The sequence below is a fragment of the Macroventuria anomochaeta genome, assembly GCF_010093625.1.
Source record: "Macroventuria anomochaeta strain CBS 525.71 unplaced genomic scaffold BU25scaffold_38, whole genome shotgun sequence".
Classification (NCBI taxonomy): domain Eukaryota; kingdom Fungi; phylum Ascomycota; class Dothideomycetes; order Pleosporales; family Didymellaceae; genus Macroventuria; species Macroventuria anomochaeta.
The window spans coordinates 59308-77716 of record NW_022985399.1 but is presented as its reverse complement, the minus strand read 5'-3'; the positions used below and the strand labels follow the sequence as shown (position 1 = coordinate 77716).

The 18409-nt window shown below is 53.7% G+C and overlaps 6 protein-coding genes across 6 annotated transcripts; 4 read left to right on the top strand and 2 right to left on the bottom strand.

The window, feature by feature from the left end:
• Positions 1 to 2399: 2399 nt before the first annotated feature.
• On the bottom strand, positions 2400 to 2594 carry BU25DRAFT_350600 (uncharacterized protein; the record flags this gene model as incomplete). Its single annotated transcript, XM_033703316.1, has 1 exon — positions 2400 to 2594. A coding segment is annotated over one exon (195 nt), but the record flags the coding sequence as incomplete, so codon positions are not given.
• A 2125-nt stretch (positions 2595 to 4719) lies between these two features.
• Positions 4720 to 7417, bottom strand: BU25DRAFT_414489 (apses transcription factor-like protein). The gene is made up of 2 exons (XM_033707300.1): positions 5614 to 7417; positions 4720 to 5559 (listed from the first exon to the last, which is right to left on the bottom strand). The coding sequence occupies exons 1-2, from the start codon at positions 7376 to 7378 to the stop codon at positions 4847 to 4849; spliced, it is 2478 nt and encodes an 825-aa protein (XP_033557414.1). The 5' UTR covers positions 7379 to 7417; the 3' UTR covers positions 4720 to 4846.
• Positions 7418 to 7927: 510 nt separating this feature from the next.
• Positions 7928 to 9618, top strand: BU25DRAFT_414488 (uncharacterized protein). The gene has a single exon (XM_033707299.1). It carries the CDS (start codon positions 7941 to 7943, stop codon positions 9249 to 9251), a length of 1311 nt encoding a protein of 436 aa, XP_033557413.1. The 5' UTR covers positions 7928 to 7940; the 3' UTR covers positions 9252 to 9618.
• BU25DRAFT_478412 (acyl-CoA N-acyltransferase) lies at positions 9391 to 9993 on the top strand (the record flags this gene model as incomplete). The annotated part of the gene is made up of 2 exons (XM_033710997.1): positions 9391 to 9433; positions 9503 to 9993. The coding sequence occupies 2 exons, from the start codon at positions 9391 to 9393 to the stop codon at positions 9991 to 9993; spliced, it is 534 nt and encodes a 177-aa protein (XP_033557412.1).
• Positions 9994 to 11193: 1200 nt separating this feature from the next.
• On the top strand, positions 11194 to 11829 carry BU25DRAFT_462127 (uncharacterized protein; the record flags this gene model as incomplete). The annotated part of the gene is made up of 2 exons (XM_033710496.1): positions 11194 to 11354; positions 11403 to 11829. The coding sequence occupies 2 exons, from the start codon at positions 11194 to 11196 to the stop codon at positions 11827 to 11829; spliced, it is 588 nt and encodes a 195-aa protein (XP_033557411.1).
• Positions 11830 to 13134: 1305 nt separating this feature from the next.
• On the top strand, positions 13135 to 17680 carry BU25DRAFT_414485 (uncharacterized protein). Its single transcript, XM_033707298.1, has 5 exons — positions 13135 to 13696; positions 13753 to 15029; positions 15074 to 15221; positions 15271 to 15470; positions 15522 to 17680. The coding sequence occupies exons 1-5, from the start codon at positions 13323 to 13325 to the stop codon at positions 17396 to 17398; spliced, it is 3876 nt and encodes a 1291-aa protein (XP_033557410.1). The 5' UTR covers positions 13135 to 13322; the 3' UTR covers positions 17399 to 17680.
• The last annotated feature ends 729 nt before the right edge of the window (positions 17681 to 18409 follow it).

Genomic DNA, 18409 nt, shown 5'->3' with positions numbered 1-18409 from the left:
TGTGGAGTGAGCTTTTGTTGTGCAATCGCCTTCTCTTCACGCGATCGCGTCTCGTGTCGATATTTTCAAGACAGGGTTGAGCGCACAACCTTATGTTTTTTAGCCAGCGCTGTCCACGGGATCTTATCGCATGGTATCATAGAGTCTATCTCTTCAAAGGCAGATTTCATAGTCATTGTGGCGTTGAGTAATTGTACAGTGAAGTATGGGTACAAAAAGGTGGTTCGGCGCATTACGCGAATCCGCGCATTACGCGCACGGACACGGTAGGGCAAAGGCAACTTGTTCCCCTCTGCCACTCAATTCTCACGATCATGAACTCTGCGTTGACCAGAACAAGCAATCGGACAGACTTGCACGACATTGCAAGGCGGCTTACGCTTCGGGGGGTTGAACTCTGCTGTCCTTCCTGGCCAACGGTGCTAACTACAAGTCCAAATCGATCTACGTCAAGAACCCAATGAAAGGTTACATAAAGTCACAAGCAATCATAATCCAAGCGAACAGATCTTGGGTGAGCTCTCTTCCGTCAGCAACGGTACGGAAGTAGTCATTAGTTGCATAATCAAGTCGTTGCTGAACGTTTACCCTCGCAGAGGAGCAGAGGACGAAGTGTGACCCTCTAGTCGCTCCTCATCCACTCTGGTGTCACCTTTAGAGCCACCTCGCTGCAAATTCTTGAATTTTGATCTGAGTATGAGAAGATGTAAAAACTCTTCCGAGTTTACAGATCTAAAGCGGATGGCTTGTCAGCTTGTTCTCTTCAAGCTGATTTCACGCGTCGAGACTCCTTGATCTAGCACATGGAGTTGCTGCCTCTAGACATTGTTCTCGACCCTCCGAAGCAAGTATGAACATCAACTTCGATGTCGGACGAACTCATGTCCGTGATGGCAGGCGAAAGTGCACAATGACTCTTTCCTGAGAGCTTTACTGACTTGAAGTGAGGACCTCAAAGATGTGTCCATGTCATGGCTGCAACGCCGATGTTAATGACAGAGACGTAGAATTATTCACAAGTTGTACATGGAGTCATCGAGAGATCCTCGAAATTGAACGTTGGTAAGAAACAGAGTGTTGTATCTGCAAGTCCAATGCAATGCTGGAACTTGTCACGAAGGCGTATATAAAGCCTCGCCTGCCAAGGTAACATGTAGTATGAAGAGATGTTCAGAAGGGAATACTGTAGAACATGATCTACTAAGCCTGACATCTTTTGCTTAATTATTACTGATTTGTACAGCTGCCTAGTTGGATAATGCAAGAGCTTTGCATTTGTATCAACCAACGAATTGCGCAAGACAAAACGTTTCGGAGAAAACTGGCATGAGATTTTGGGTATTTCGTAAAACTACCAGCAAGAAAAACCGAGTGTGAAGTACGCAGAACGCCAACCCACTATAAAGGCATGTGCGTCTCTGTCACTCAGCTGCTGCTGCCTCGGCCTCGGCCACCTCTTACATCTCCACCTACACCAAAGTCACCGCCAAAGGCGCCGCCACCGGTCCCAGCCCATGGTCCGCCTGGTCCTCCACCAGTTCCGGCGTGATTGTGGCCGTGCATGGATACGCCGCCGTTGTATGTCTTGCGTCTTTCGCGGCGGATTTGACGCATGGATGGGGTGTCATTAGAGGCCTGTTTACTGGATTCGCAGCCCATGATTATGATCGCCTCTCGCGAAGGTTCGCACAGGATTTCAAGAGTTGTGTGCCATCGATTTTCCTTGCTGGGGCTTGGTGCGCTTGAATGATACTCTCGAAGTAGCCGTTTATGGTATTGTAGCGTGGGTTTGATGTGTATATGTCGTTGGTGTTGACAAGTTCTGGAATTTGAAGGGTGAATATGTGGAGTTGTGGTTTGCAAGTGTTGATGGCTCCGATTGTTCGTACTCTCAACGTCTTCATATACTCCCCACCTTCCGGCTTGTCTCTCCAACTAGCCACCCCGTACCCGCACTTCAATTGACTGCCACAACCAGGGTCACCCAGCCTCGCGCTAGCTCTCATCCGCTCAGGCATTTTCAAAGCCCTGATCTAAGGCCTCCAACCAGAACTCCAGGGGGTGACGCCATCGTCCCACAAAACCCTACCGACCAACCGAGTCGTCAATCGCAAAACCGATGTTCGCCAACATACGGTGCGAGCCACAGCTGCAAGTGCGCAAGCCCGTCCGACTGAGCCGTTCTAGCGCACTTGCAGAAGATTATGGAGGAGGATCGAAATATGTGACGAAACCGCATGCGGACGAAACCCGAAAGTTTAGCTACGGATAGGGCTGAGCATATGAGTATTGACAGGCATCAACGCCTTCCCCTTCAGCAGGAAACTCTCAATGTTCTCCATCGCCAACCTCTCAAACCCGCTCGCCGTCTCCCACGCGCCTCCCGCATCATGGCACATCTAGGTCACATTCCGCATCTTACACAACTTCTGATTGACGTGTGGCTCGTGCTCATGAACGTCAAGGCCAACAGCAAAAAGGTGACCACTCTTGAAAATTTGCACGAGTGCAGCTCCATCAAAGAGAGCGCAGCGTACGATGTTGATGAATCGATCACCCTTCTTGAACCTCTTCAAAAGCTCTGCAGTTATGAGTTGGGAGCCGGAGGATGATGTCGCGAGGACTACGCAATCAGCCACTGCTCATATGTCATCCGGGTTGTCGTTGTACGTGGCTTGCACCGCATCCCCCTGGTCCTCGCTTTTGCGCACGACATGGTGATACAACACCCTCATACCGAAACTGTTGCGGTATTGGTTGGTCTGTACAACTCCTAACGGCTGTGAAGTCGAAACCTCACAAAAATTACAAGAGCAATTATTCTCAAAAGAAGCATCCAACATTCATTGACCTGGAGGTTTCGATGAAGGGGAGCAGAATGTCACGTTGACCGAAACGTCAAAGTGGCTGTGATTAGGCAGAGCTGCTGCCAAAGATCCACATAAGCAGGTGCTGCAGGTAAGAGTGTATAGGCGCAGAAGTCAATGTGAAAGGTGAAGTGAAGTCGGGAGGCAAGAGCAACAAAGCAAAGGGCTCAAGGCAGGTGAGTATTGAGAGGTGGCGGAAAGAGCGCTAAGGAACAACAAATCGTTGAAACAGACAGAACAATAACAGATAGAGCAATACTAAAAAAAAAGCAACGACAGGGAGGATGACTACAAGGCCATCAATACCATAGGTTCAGAGAAGAGACAGCGAACAGCAAGAAGGACCAGGTGAAAACTTGTACAATAATGCTCTCTTAGTTGAACATGAGTAGAGCTTTCCAAGTTGTATGTAACCAGCATCGTTTTTATCGCCCCTCCATCCCAATCTTCCTCTTCCTTCATCTGTCGGCTCCCCATCCCCATCCTCAAACCACATCCTCAGCGACCGATCCCAATGCCTTCCTCCAGACAGATAATTCTTCAAGCTATTACTATGTTGTGCCACGGATCTTCGTAAAACTCTTGCTCGCTTCGCCAGTGTGATGACGTACGCTTATAATGACTTGTAGTAGTTGCTGACACCCCCTTTGTGCACAGACCACATGCTGAAGGGAGAAGAGTGGTACGGTGATGCAAGAGTCTGAGATTGCCGGGAGCAGATTCTTAGGTACTACACCCTGACCCATACCTTCACCACCACTCACAGCTGCTGCTTCTGCTAAGTCTGTTATCACATAGCACCACCGTCATGAGCCCGCTACCCTTCCTTCACTACCACCATTCTAACGTAGCATTAGCAACGCTGTCGCCAGTAGGGGAACCATTATCGCCCCTACTAGAACCTGCTTGCCTGCGCGGTAAGTGTGATACCCATATCACCTAGGTTCCAAGTCAACCATTTGGTGGGATCTCACATACTCAAAAAGAAGGAGGGGGTCAGCAAATACGCCCTAGCTCGGATCATCTGGTAGCCATATTCCCGCAACGGCGTGATCAGAGCGATATCTTCGAATGTGTTCTCGGTAACGTTGCAGCTCTACTTTGTGGGCTCCATCACAATCGTCTCGACGTACGGCTTGATCAAAGACAGGTCAAGTGTCACGGTTCAGGGTGCTCCTGCCTGTCGAACCTCACCTGCCATGAGAGTGCCTGCCACGTCACACTAGCGTTGTTTACAGCTACTCACCTATACGTACTGTCCGTAGCTTCACCCAATACAACCTCAGTTCAATCCGTCAATTCTTCCCATATGCGCACTGTCCACGCTTCCCGACATCAAGTGACTCCGCGAGATGCACGTGCTCGGGCGGAGCTACCAGACGGATACCCTGCAATAGCTTCTCCAGAAGCCTGGGTAGGTAGGCGTATTACCTGCAGGCGAGATGGAGTGATCTGAGGGTGGGAAGAGTTGACACTGCATTCTCTTGTTGCGGGGACTTGAACAGACAACCAGTGGCAATGGCTGGAACTAACCTAATCTCCCCACCACGAGAGGGAGTCGTTTGAATAACGTGGATCCAGGATCGTAGTCAAGAGTTCGACTGGAAGCCTGGTGGAGGGCGGGTGTGCTGGCCTGTACGATTGCATCCATCTTGCACACGGAATGCTATCCCTCTCTTGTGGTTGCGCCGAGGTTGGTATAACCACTGGAAGTTTGCTAGGCAACTGCACTAGTGTGGCCAAGGTACGGTCCCTGTGGCTATTTCCAGTCCTATGGGCGCTTAGCAGAGCATGGTCAGAAACCCCCCTTTTCCTGGGATCAATGTCAGATCAACAACCCCGCGTAAAGTAAACGGTATCGATATATGAACATTTGAAAAGTTGGTATAGTATCTCTCAGCCAACCGAGCTGTTATACATGCGCCAAAACACTGACTGGCAACGTGAATGCCTTTCCCATTCTCCCCACCAACACCACCTCACCCTTCAACACCCTCGACTTTCCTCAAAAACTCCCGAACCCGCCCAACCTCGACCCCATCTAGCGGATCACTGTCCAGCGCCGCGACAAGACTCGGTAGCACTTCGTCAATCCGATCTTCCTGCACGTCTGTACACAAACAAACGACCTGTCTGAACATCGCCTCCAGCTGCCCGTCTTTATCCTTGAGTTGCCTACTCCTCTGCAACAGCGCGGCATTAGATTGACAGTAGACCTCGATGCGCTGTCGTAAGACGTTGGTGGGTATTGATGAGAGATTGGCAGACAAGGCCGCGGAAGGCGGTAGCGAGAGAGGAGTGCTGAGGTAGGATGCACCGCCTGAAGCTTGTCGAATGAGGTGCTCGCCTTCGCGACGGACTTCTTCCGGCAAATCGCTGTCCTGCACCAAGACGCCAGCGCCCTCAGCGTCAGCGTATCCAACATCCCTCTTCTGACTCAGGTCCGTAGCCGCGTTTGTCGCAGCGAGCATATGGCGTTGCGGTTCTAGCCAGCGCTTGAGGTTGGCGATGCGTTTCGCGCGGTCCTGGCGTTGGTGTAAACGCGAGCGCAGAGTCTCAAGGCGTGATTGTTCTGATTTCTGGAGCGAGGAGAGGGTGGAGATGGTGGAGTTGGTTTGGTCGATCAGGTCCTGTTTGAGGCGTGCTTCCTGAGTGAATTGCATAGATGCTGACTGAAGGATGCCGTTCATTACTTTGACTGTGTTAGCATGGGAGGAGGGTCTTGCAAGAAAAGACAAAGGCTCACAGGGCTGGATCTCGCGACTCGTTTCCTCCACCTTGCTCAATGGCGCTTTCCCTTTCGACGGGCTGGCAGCGGACATTGCGGTATCTGCATCGCCGTGTAGATCACTGCCCACGCCGAAGTCGATCGGCCGTGTACCCTTGTGGTTTGGGATCGTGGGGTCAGCCTGCACTTCGAGGAGTTGCGAGATGATGTTACGGTTCCCTATCCTGGCGGCGAGGTTGAGGGCTGTGTTGCCGGCCTTGTCGCGGGCGTTGACCATCTCTTGCATGAACCTCATCAATCCTATCGGTTTGGGGTAGTTGCTGTTTTCGAGGAAGGAGGGGACCGGATGGGCGCCAATGTTGCTGCGCACGAGGTACTCGAGCAGTGCTTCGAGGTAGTATTTGCTGGACGCTGCGCGGCCCTTGATGGCGCATGTGACGGCGATGTGGTGCAGGATCGTCCGTCCCTGGGTGTCGCGGAGTTCGATGAGAGGTGCTAGGATCTCCAATGTCTCCGGGAAGCAGCTGTGGTCGAGGCTGTTGTTGACGGAGACTGCACTCATCAGCGGCGTCTGTCCAGAGGCACTCCCCCTGAACATGTTCGCGCCTTTGGAGACCAGCAGACGCATCAGCGAGACGCGCGCAAGTGTCGCGGCCCAGTGCAGAGCTGTATTCGAGCTGTTGTCAATCGGCATATCGAGGTCAGCACCGGAGAGATGTAGTATTGCGGGGTGGTTTGTGAAGTCTGTCCTGGTTTGGTCGGCGAAGAGATCTGTCAGCATGGCCTGCTTCTCCTCGTTGATCTTGTTGTCCGGGTAGGGAAGTGGTGGCAGTGCAGTAGGGACGTCGCCATCGGGGAGGCTGATGGTGTGGCCGGTCTGGTGCTGGTAGAAGGACTCGCTGGGCTCAGTGGGCGAGCCATGGTCGCGCATCATCTCGTCGCCGTTCGCACGCTGCGAGAACGAGTCTTCCTGCGACGGGCGCATCCGTTTCCTAGGCGGCTCCTGCGCGTCATCCATGCCCGTGCCGTACGCAGAGTCAGTGTGCCCGTTCGGGCCGCTGAAGCTGCGCTCCGACGGCATGCTCTGAATGCTCTGCTGGCTGCTGGTGCGGAAGGACTCCTGGCTCTGCAGCGGGCCCGGCGCTTGCAGCGGACGGGCCATGGACCTGCGGCCTTGCGAGGAGCTGGCGGGGCGGGGCGGGGCGGGCGAGTTCAGACGGGCGACCTTGTTCATGGCGGCGAGGGCGCTGGTGGCAGTCGAGGAGATGTTGGAGAAGAAGGTGCCGCCGACGCTCTGGCTCTGGGGGCGGCCGTCGATGCTCTGGGTGTAGAAGCGCTTGCGGTTGGCGGCCATGGCCTGCTCCTTGGTGGGCGTCTCGATGCCCTGGCTCTGGCCGCCCTCGGCGCTGATGTCGTAGTCGAGCAGCGGGCGCAGGATATCCTCGACGCCGTACTGCCTGCAGAACTCGCGGCCGCGGCGGTAGTTGATCCAGGTGCCCTGGTACTTGCCGTACCCGCCCTGGACCTTCTCGTGCTCGCCGGTGAGGATCTCCTTCTCGAGCACCTTTGTGCGCTTGCCCTTGTCGACGCCGGCCACCTTGAGGATCTGGGTGGCATTGAGCCAGCCGTCGGAGCGGCGGCGCATGACGGCGACGCGGTTGACCTCCATCTCGTACACCGACACGCCCGAGTAGACGGCCGTGTAGATCTGCGGCTTCTCCATGGCGGGCTGCGCGTATGCGCTGACGTCGCTGAAGGAGCGGCTGAAGCCGGGCGCGGCCATGAGTCGGCTGTGCGGGTGCGAGGGGGACTGCTGGTACAGTGGCTGCGCGTGCGAGGGCGAGCCGGCGGACGGGAAAGAGCGGGCGACCTGCTGCATTGCGGGCGCGGGAGCGAGTGCAGGCGCGGTGGAGGCGCAACGGGTGCGGTGCGGTGCGGTGCGGTGCGGTGCAGTGTGGTGCAGTGCGGTGCGATGCGCTGCTAGGCGGTGCTCATGGGCCAGGCGGTGTGCGCGGTGTGCGCGGGCGTCCGCAGGCAGTCGTCGTCGCGGTCGGGGTCGCTGGCGGCGGCGGGCGGGTGCAGCGTCGTCGAGTCTCGCGGGCGGCCGTTTGCTGTGCGCGTGCTGGGCGGGTCGTCGTCGGAACCCTGGCTGCGCTGGGATGCGGGGAGTGAATTGCCAGCCGTCAGGTGTGGAGCGCTTCGCGTCCAGCAGCTGCGGCGCCAGAGCACGCGTCGAGCACGGAGCCAATCACGCGCGAGGTCGCCAGCACCAGCACCAGCTCCAGCACCAGCTCCCCCAAGCAGCTCCCCCAAGCAGCCCGGCGCGGTGGAGGCACGCCATGTCCATGCCCGCGACACTGCCGACGGCATCGCAGACGAAGTCGCTGCACCTCCTGCGCTCCCTGCTCCGCGAGGCTTCGTGTCTGCCGGACGCTGCCGCCCGCGACTACTTCCGCCGCTACATCGTCGCCCGCTTCAAAGCCTACCAGCCCAAGCCCAACGCAACGGCCTCCTTCGATGTGCAGGCCGTCGAGAAGTACCGCCACCGGTCCTTCAAGCGCCGCCACATAGCCATCATCAATGGTCGCGCCGCACAGCAGCAGCGAAAGGCGCTGAAGGGGCTGAACTTCCTGCGCCGCGCAAACCAGGGCGAGGGCGCTTGCATACAAAAAGTGCTGTGGCTCACCTACGGCCGGCTGGGTCGGCGCAAGTATGCGCTGCTGGACGAGCTGCTCAAGCCGGACCCTGCCTGGCCTCAAGGACCCGCCCCTCTGCAGCTGCTCTACCGCAGCAACCTGCGCTGCCTGCAGTACTTTGAAGCACCCAACGCCCGCAACGCCGCCCACGGCAGCCACACAATCTACATCTCGAAGCAGTACCCCCGTCTGCGCGCCGTCATCACGGCCCAGTGCCAGAAAGAGGCGTCTCTGCACCGAGCGATGAAGCGCCCCTACATCACAACGCCCATGTTGAACACCTGGGAGCAGCCCATGCCCATCAGGCGCGCAGTGAACAACGTGCGCCGCTGGTATGCCGAGACCATGACACGCCTCCTTCCGGCTTTGCCAACCGCAGAATGGGACAGCATCGAGGCCATGAGCAAGGGGAAGCAGCCCATCGGCTTTGCAAAGAGACGGGCGCCTGCAGTCAGGCTCAGCCCGCAGCCTGCGTCAGACAGCGGCACCCTCGAGCAGATGCTACAGCGCAGCCTCGCCATGGACAAGCTCAGCAAGGCAGACAGGCCACAGGGACTAGACCGACCGCGTGCCCTCACTGCCAGATACATGCAGCGGCTCTACTCGCGGCTCCTAACGCTGTCCTGCAAGCTCGAATACGACGATGCGCGAAAGCAGTGGAATGCGATCTGGGGAGAGCCCAGGAAGAACACCAGACCTGACAGCTACACTACGCCAGTTGACGACGCGCTGTTTGCTGGCGTGGATGCTAAAGGGGCCATGCCCAAAGCCCCGAAGAGGAAGGACAAGACGGCACCGCTGGTGCAGCCGCGCAATGAGGACGGCGAATACATGCGCTTCCCATTCTTCGCTGAGATGCTTCCCGAGACCCATCCCGTGCGCATCGAGTTGGACAAGTGGAAGAAAGAGCGCGCTAACGCTCGCGCGAAGTGGGTCGCTCCGGGCGGTGACGCATCATGACCGTTGCCCCCACATCGCTCCTGGATTCTGCCACTCCACGACATTCCAAGGGCGTGTTGCAACCGCAATCAAGTCTGCAACGTGAAGCTTGATATGCTCAGACTACCCGCAAACGCATACTGAGCATATTCACTTCGCAATGGCCTCCACGCACGCCGCCATCCGCCACGCAACACGCCAAGGTACGTCCACTGCACAGCAAGACCTCCACCGCACAGCAAGACCTCCAACGTCACTGACTCGTACCCCAGATGTCCCCACAATCCTGGGCCTCATCCAAGAGCTCGCCGACTACGAAAAGGCCTCCTCGTCCGTAAAAGCAACCGTCGAGTCCCTCACACGCACCCTCTCCCACGCCGACCCATCTGACCCTAGCAATCCCGACAAGTTCTCAAAGGGCTACGCAAAGACGCTGCTGGTCACCGACCCAGATGGCACCGTCGCCGGCATGGCGCTTTACTTCTACAACTACAGCACATGGACGGGTGTGCCGGGCATCTACCTTGAGGATCTGTTTGTCAAGGAAGCGTACAGGAAGAAGGGGTATGGGGTGCTGCTGCTCAAGCAGCTGGCGAAGGAGGTGCTGAAGGTCGATGGGAAGAGGCTGGAGTGGAGTTGCCTGGACTGGAATGAACCGAGTCTGCAGTTCTATCAAAGTGAGAAGATTGGCGCAAGCAAGAAGCAGGAATGGGTAGGGCTAAGAGTTGAGGGTGATAAGCTGAAGAAACTGGCAGAGTCCTGAGTGCTGCTGGCGCACAGTTGTAGGCATGTGCGCCTTTCTTGAGCTCGCGATGTACACCAAAAGCTTTGCGGTAGGTAGAAGAAGAAATGCGATGAATGGGACAGCGCGACTCTTTCACCTCCACTTCACTTCACCTATAGTTTCGAATCGCGACTCGGCCTCGCAGCTGATTATGCCGACCTGCTAGCTGAGTGGACGAGCGGAACTACGACCTGCTCGAACAGGTCCTATCGCTTGACCCGTACAGTCAACCACGCCTACAGGGCACGCATATCCGACACCTTCCCTGTTCTACCAGAGGCCTGTGGACGAAACCATTGCACCGGCAGTTACTTACTAGAGGTACGAACAAGGCAGTGAAGCACTAGCCCCGTCAACACCGTAGGTAGTTACGTGCTCGGTGTGATAAGAGAGTTGTAACAAGAAGAAGGACAGCTCAACTACGAGAGCAGCTGGTTCCCATGCTTCTCGAAATGACGACGATCCTACTCCGAGCACCCTGTCCTGTCGATGCAGCGAAATTGACATCAATGGCGATGTATTACGTCACGAGCTCTCCGAGCAAGAGATCTTGAGACACGGTCTTCGATCTCACAGTCAGCTCCAAACGAGCAACAAGCTCGTAACTGCACACTCGTCTTCCATAGTCTTAGACTCACATAGGACGTTAAACCAATCAATCGTAACTGCTCAGGGTTACGTTGAAACTCTCAAGAAGGGACCAGATTGCTCTATCTGCCAGTTCGTACTTTCCACCATTGAAGAACAATATAAGACGTGTACGGAGCCAATACAAGGCATGTAAGGAACCAATACCCCCCCCCCCCCATCATTAGTATCGCCTGCTATGGCGATACGTCTCAGAGCATGTCAATAGGTATGCCAAAAAGGACCACAAGTATGTTAGATACATACAGGTCTTGTCGCAAACAGTCAGCGAGGCGAATGAGAAGACTGGCGTATGGATACTCCACAGCAAGGCTAGGAACGCGGGGCGCCTGGGGGCTTAGACCTTGTCTGGTATCAATTACTGGCGACTATCCAAGACTCGATCACCCTTGTGAAGGAATTCGGCATCGTCAACTTTGGATCAACAGCCTCTGGTAAGCCACTCTCTACACCTAGGGCCTGAGACTGACGATTATTATATCATCATTCAAGGTGACCCCAAAAGCAAGGAGGTCATCATAGACTCCATGGATGCCATTTGTTCTAGTTCATACTTCAGCAGAGTCGCTGCATCTGGCGACAACGCTGGCTCTGGACTTCCGGGTGTCAAAGAAGGCTCGAGACATCGCGTTCAGAGATGTTGTGCAACTGGCACGTCAAAAGAACTCTCCATGGGTAATTAGAGGATGGACGTATGTGCTCCGCGCGCCCGTTACCGCACTTCTACTGACATCTTGCAGCTTCCAAGAATGGTTATTGTGCTCAAGATACCTCTTCCTCCTTGTGTCGCAAGTCATCTTCTCCTACCGCTATGCAACATTTCGGGAAGACATCATCACCCAGGGTGTTACCCCGCGAATGAACACCCTCAACCATGTCGACTCCAGCTATCTCTGTACTGACTACGAACTGTGGCCACACCGTCGCTTCATGCTCCACCGCGATCTGCACGGCGGCCTCGGTGATATCCTAATGACGATCATACGCGAGTTTCTGGAAGGAAAGTTGACCTACAACAACGACGTGCTGAACGCTTTCCAAGCTATGCTGCGCGACTTTGCGCGTCTCACACAGTCTGAGGCGGACGTGGGCACGATAGTCCGAATGCTAGATTGGGCCACCTTGTTCGACGCCAGCAGCTATAGAAGAGAGCATTTCCCGAGCTAGACCCGTTGTGGATGGGGCAGAATCCCGTCGTGGTATATTGATGGCGATACCTATGAGTGGATCAATGCGGAATCATAGATTGTTTGGCTCTTCCGCGGCATCGAGGCTACATCAATCCCGAGCGTCCCCCGAGACAAGAGGTGGAAGTGGGGTTTGAGCCGAGAAAAGGCGAGGGAGATGTCTGATCTTGAGGATTGGAACGACTGCACACTCTCTGTGATGGTGCAGTGGCACTTCTTCAAGTACGATCACAAGACGGACGCAATACCAATCGACCTCGTCATTGGCGACTAATTCAGCCCGAATGTCGCTAGGAACAAGGGCTTCCTACAGTTTTGGTCGTTCAGCCTGCCGTTGACTTCCAACTGCGCAACCAAAAGACACCCGAACAAGTTGGAGCTTTCGGATCTGACCTTCGATATCGACGGCGTTCCTTGCGCGAACCATGGCTCCAACATTTGCATGTATAGACTTTGAGATCAGCATCGATCTTGTCCGCGACGCGATCGAGCCTATTTTCGAATGTGAACGTGTCGAATTGACCGAGGTAGCGAAGGATGTTCACAGTAGCACTGCTCGAAAAAGGGACTTCTCCATCAACAAAAATTAGAGTCCTTCGAAGTAGTCTTTCTGGATGGGGCTCGGTTCAGGTTTCCAGCAAGTCTAACCGCGCGCTTACCTAGCGTCGGGAAGACGTCGGACAGATGAATTCAAATGGCTCGACCTTATGTCCATCTTCTGCTGTGGTTAGGATGTCTATACGAGCTTACCTGCGAAACTTTCACTTGGCTTCGAGCCTCAGCAAGACACGGGTCAATGATCCAGTTCTCGGGATCCTTTGACTGTACCGTTTGCTACCTTTGGGACGCTGAGATGATGCTTGCCGAATAGCCACGCCCAGGCGGGATGTACGTCCAGGCGGGATGTCCGCCCCTTCCTCCACCAAAAAGCTCGCGTGCCGCATACCTTCCGGTCACAACGCGCCGCAATTAGCTCCAACGTATCATAAATTTAACCTCTGGACGGTACCTAAATCAGGTTCCAGACGCTTACGGTTGCACGCGAACCAATCCAAAGAGCGCTCAATGTTTTGTCAAAGCAAGGGTCCCACCAATAAGAGTGCGCCAAGCGTGGCGTAGCTGAATATGGGTGATCTTTTCCACTCTAGGGTCGGATCGATGCCGCTGCACAATTAATGTCCATGTTAATGCTTGCAAAGCCGTCATACAAGTCACGCTGTCACAACGAATTGAACGTACGGCAGATTCTATGGTGTTTCTCAATGGCCCACTAACATAGTTCAAGAGGTACGGTCCATATTTACTCATAACCCTCGCCTGCAGGTGCGCCTTGGGAGCCGTACCTTAGCACCGCTTCGAGGGTGAAACATGGAGGCTTATAAGTAGTGCCTACTGTCTCTCTTCGCCGCCCCGCGCAAAATCACGTACCAGGATTTTGAACCTCACCACCAGACATCACGTCTGATCTCAATAATGGTCCATCAGCGGCAAGGCTGGTACCCTCCTGCCCTACGTTGGTGGAATCTCATCCTTGCTATTCTGTTCTGCTGGACCTCCATCGCCGTCCTTCAATTCTATCTCCACAAGAGTCAAACTGAGGGCGGGTTAATCTTCGCAGCAAAGATCAACGACATTCCGCTACGCCGCTCGTTCTGGTATCTCTACTTGCCAACAATTGTCGCCGTGATCTTCAGCATCTTCGTTGTTTGGATAGACCACGATGCTAAGCGCTACGAACCATATCGTCAAATGTCACAATCAGAAGGAGCGCTCGCGAAAGACTCCATTCTATTGCACTATCCGTTCGATTTCGTCCCTTTCGTACCTTTTGTTGCCGCTAAGAGAAAGTCAGTACCGCTAGACAAGTATCGAAGATCGAGAATTGATGACTGATATTGTGCAGGCACTGGTTGGTCTTCTGGGCGTCGCTCACAGCTGTTCTGACTACATTCGGCATTGTACCTCTTCAAGCTAGTATACTCTCGGTCAAACAAACAACACGGACATACCCCGAGACTTTTGCGGTCTCGAGCAACTTCATACCTTCTTCGATGCAAGAGTCTGGGCTTGGTCTGCGTTACGCGCAGTCAGCATACGGTATACTGGAATTGAACGAGACGCTCCCATCATTCATGTCACGAAATTACACACTAGCGCCATTCAAAGCAAAGACATCTCACGCTCCATCTGGAAACCTCGACACCTGGACAACAAACACTACTGTGTACAGCATGGACATGCAATGTCAAATTGTAGACACATTCGTCCAGGTAGGGTGTGATAAGGGGTGTCGAGAGTTCCCCACCACCTACTTCAACACCTCCGCCGGATGCACTGTTGGACTCCCCGACTTTGTGAACAATACGATCGGTACCCCGCTCCGAATTCGTGCAGGCATCAGCGATGGCAAGGCACGTTACAAGACCTTTTCCACCGTCTACGCTGGATACTACAAGGATCGCTCTTTTCCGAACAACGTCAATACCACACTTCAGAATTCACCGTGCAAAGGGACTGTGGTTGCGGCGTTCATCAGAAATAAGAGCAAAGACACCGACCCTCCCAACAACATTACAGCAATAGCATGCAGGCCGAGTTACTATGAACAGAATGTCGAGGCGACCATCAACGTTGTTACGAAAAAACCTTTGGAGCTCAATTTTCATGGGCCAAAACGACCGTTGTCCGAGGTTTTGTTCAACAGCAGTTTGTTTGAGGGCACAGTAGCTTCCGCCATTTCCAGATCCAACGACATCGACAGAAGCGACAATCTACCGGGCACTGTTCTACCAAACTATCGCGAGGGCAACAACGATCTAGACCTGTCCCCATATGGACCGGGTTCCGGTTTGCAACTTCCTCACATGGCCGCAATGGCTATTGCAATATCTGAACATCGCATCGCCGACTTTCTCGATCCAATAGTACTGCAAGAGGCTTATGAATCTGCATACAGGCTGCTTTTTGTACGTTCAATGGTGGACGTGCTGGCCACAAACTTCTCCGATCATACCGTTGAGACTGATGGTCAACGGGTTGTTCGGACGGAGACATTGTTGTTCGAGCCGACCTTCACGTATCTTGTTGAGTGTCTCCTTGGACTGGTTTCTCTCTCAGCAATTGCGTTGCTCTGTATTTCAATCCATGAATCGGGATACAAGAAACTCATTGATGAACCAGGTATGTTGCGAGCGTCTCTCGATTGCCTTTCGCTTACAATACAGGTTCCATCGCTGCGACGATGGCGATGGTCGCAGATGATCCCCGGTTAATCTCTACTTTCGAGGACTTGGATTGCTGTTCCACTCCTTACATGAAACGGAAGCTACTAAGGCGAGCATATATCCTCGATAATCACAACTCCCAACCTCAGTGAGTTATTCTAGTGTTTGAAAAATCAAACAAGTCTGAAAATTGATAGTATCTACGAAGCACCACCGCCTGCTGAAGCGCAGCAATCGTTGTTGCATGATCCAGGCGAGGGTGTAATGGATGAACCGCAAGTCATCAAGGCCATCAAGCCTGCAGAGTTTCGTTCATATGTTGCGGTCCCTTTCACCAGTCTATTCGTCGCACTCTTGATCATTCTCGCCATAACTTTCGCCAAGAGTCAGCCACAAGGTAAACAGGAGATGCCATTCAGAATTCAAAGCCACTATTGACACTCATTAGGTCTGCCCCTGCCCTCCCGTAACCCTATCACGTACAACATCGTCGTCAAGTATTTGCCAACGGCAGCTGCAACCCTCATCGAGCCTATGTGGATCTTGATCAATCGCTTGCTTTGCGTGTTGCAACCACTCGAGAGGCTACGCCGCTCCCAGGCACCAGCATCAGTTTCAATTTCATTGAACTACACTTCGCTTCCACCGCAACTCATGATCACCAAAGCCCTCCGTGCAGGCCACTTGACGATAGCCGCCGTCTGCGCAATGGCACTTTTAGCAAATCTGCTTGCAACAAGTTTCGCAGGGCTGTTTTACCAACAAGAAGTTGAAATCGCCCGACCCAGTCTGTTCACACCCCCATTTGAGGCTCGGTTCGCGAACATCAGCCGTTCCACCAATCACGGCGTGTCGGACTCAGACCCTGTTGCCTGGAGGCTTGGGGAAGCAAACGATACAAGTCAGATTGTGGAAGCCCCTTTTCTTGCATCCGAAACGAACTACACCCGGAACACTACCATGCCAGCCTGGGTTGATGATGCCGCTATGTATGTTCCCTTCTTGATCTCCAACTCTACTGCGCAAGTGCCAGGTGGGGGGTATAAAGCGCGGACAAGGTACTTTGCCGCAAATCCAAATTGTAAGCCTTTAGTGTTTGATCAGGACTATCGGCTGCGCTTGGCAATGAATTGGACTCCGACGCAAGGTAGTAATTCGAGCTGGACTTTTGCCATAAAAGTCCCAAGCAGGAATGCTACAGACGTCTGGTGCTATGCGGGCCGGGAAGCTGAGGCTGTCGCACTTGGACCCTACTTCAGAGACCAAAGCGAAGATACCTCACCTCCGCGTGGTAAAACAGCCGTGGAATTGCTAAGGGATATTAACTCCCGATATGCAAGCCGATATGAAGCGGATACCTGCCAGTCCTCTGCGATAGTGGGTTGGATGCGTACAATCGACTTCGGAGAGGCCAAGAGCAACAATACATTCCTGATGGCTTGTCAACCAAAGCTATTGGTGGGAGAAGCCGATGTTCATGTCGACAGCAACGGCGTGTTGCAGTCGCCAGCCACAAATCGATCGTTGGACGCCGACCAGAGTGCGCAAGCGCTCAGCAGATACACTACTAACGGTACGGACAACTTAATCGCCCAGTCCAACCGCATCTTGTTCCGTTCAGGATTCTCGGGCTACCACAATGATTCTTTCACAGGCGAAAAGTTCCATTACTTTATCAATCGCGCAGCAGGCGACTTGCGTTTCACAGACCCCAACGCGCCCTTGCCGACGTACGAAGACGTCATTGAGCCGCTTACCAAAGCGTACCAAAGGCTCTTCGCCATCTGGCTCAGCGTCAACAAGGATATCCTCTTCGTCCCGGCATCGAGCACCACCGCGCAGATCCCAGGATTCGTAGTCGCGCCAGAACAGCGGCTCTTCTTGGTCACCCCGCTCTTCATCATCTCCGAAGTCATCCTTGGTATCTACATCATCGTATCCATCGTCGTGTACCTGCGCCGCCCTGGCGCCTATCTGCCCCGCATGCCCACCTCCATCGCCGCCATTATTGCGCTCTTCGCGTCCAGCGCCGCTGTCAGAGATCTGCAGGGCACGAGTCACATGACGAACAAAGAGAGAAACAAGTATTTGAAAGAGCTTGATTGCCGGTATGGATACGGAAGCTATGTGGGTGGCGATGGCAGTGTGCATGTGGGTATCGAGAAGGCACCGTTCGTGCGGCACAGGAAGAACACTACGTTCGAAGGGAGCCGGGTGGAGAAAGAAATGAGTAAACGGAAAGAGGGTGAAGGTGCAGCAACGATCACGACAGTCACGGAGTACCGCGATGTCCCGCTTGTAGATATGGACAATGGGCGGAGATAGAGATGGCGTGCTCCGAGCCGAGAATACGATGCTCTTGAATTTGACTTGATCGCAACGCGTCTATGCGTGGGCTTGGACCTTCCCAACCAGCCATGAAGTCATCTTCGGCTAGTGGTCAAATGTGTGGGCTAAGTTGAGCGGGGTTTATGGTTTGCCTAGTATAGGTAAGTATGTGTCACAGTTCAGGGTGCTCCTGCCTGTCGAACCTCACCTGCCATGGGAGTGACTGCCACGTCACACTAGCGTTGTTTACAGCTACTCACCTATACGTACTGTCCGTAGCTTCACCCAATACAACCTCAGTTCAATCCTTCAATATATCCGCACATGCGTACTTCACTCACGATCCAGCGCGACAGTATGGCTCATTCAATGATTGCTGCAGCAATTTTGGTCTTCCCCAAGGCATGACCCAGCGGTCACGTGCAGAATAGTCAACTAAATAAGCAAATCAGACGACTTGTCCATAGATATCCTCAGTGGAAAGGAGGTCAACTCTGGATTCAGGTCTCCTCATCGAGACTGAGTGCCTTGGGCAAGGCTCAACACATCACTGTTCCTTTCTCTATCCCTGTGTCGTTGCCGGCAGTCCTTGGGTATCTGGGGCGTATACACAATTGCCATGTTGGGTAGGATCTTATTCGTGTAGAGAACAGGGACAAGTGAAAGGGCATGGATGGCGACATACTTGGGCGGACCACTTTCAAAAGAGCTGAATTACTAGGTTTTAGGTCTTTCTGCTGGACGTGATAGCCTGTTTTACAACATGTATGTAAGAAGACAAGAACTTCGAAGATGACACTTGTGCGGAGTGATAGATTGAGTGAAGGCTAGCTACCCAAAACATGCAGCTTTCTTTCCTTTATCAGGCGCTGCAGCATCAATAGTGTTGGCAACTGACGCTTCCAACCTTGTGCAGTCATTAACTGGATGAAACACCTATCCCATATGAATATTCAGGCGGCCGCACATACAATCCAACGGGATGGGACACTATTCAGATCAAAACAA

Excerpts from the sequence above, each read along its gene's own strand:
- BU25DRAFT_414489 (XM_033707300.1), bottom strand. The coding sequence starts at position 7,378 with ATGGCCGCGCCCGGCTTCAGCCGCTCCTTCAGCGACGTCAGCGCATAC. Across the intron at positions 5,560-5,613 it reads GAGTCGCGAGATCCAGCCCT|TAATGAACGGCATCCTTCAG; the intron begins GTGAGCCTTTGT and ends ACACAGTCAAAG.
- BU25DRAFT_414488 (XM_033707299.1), top strand. The coding sequence starts at position 7,941 with ATGCCCGCGACACTGCCGACGGCATCGCAGACGAAGTCGCTGCACCTC.
- BU25DRAFT_414485 (XM_033707298.1), top strand. The coding sequence starts at position 13,323 with ATGGTCCATCAGCGGCAAGGCTGGTACCCTCCTGCCCTACGTTGGTGG. Across the intron at positions 15,030-15,073 it reads GAAACTCATTGATGAACCAG|GTTCCATCGCTGCGACGATG; the intron begins GTATGTTGCGAG and ends CTTACAATACAG. Across the intron at positions 15,471-15,521 it reads CGCCAAGAGTCAGCCACAAG|GTCTGCCCCTGCCCTCCCGT; the intron begins GTAAACAGGAGA and ends GACACTCATTAG.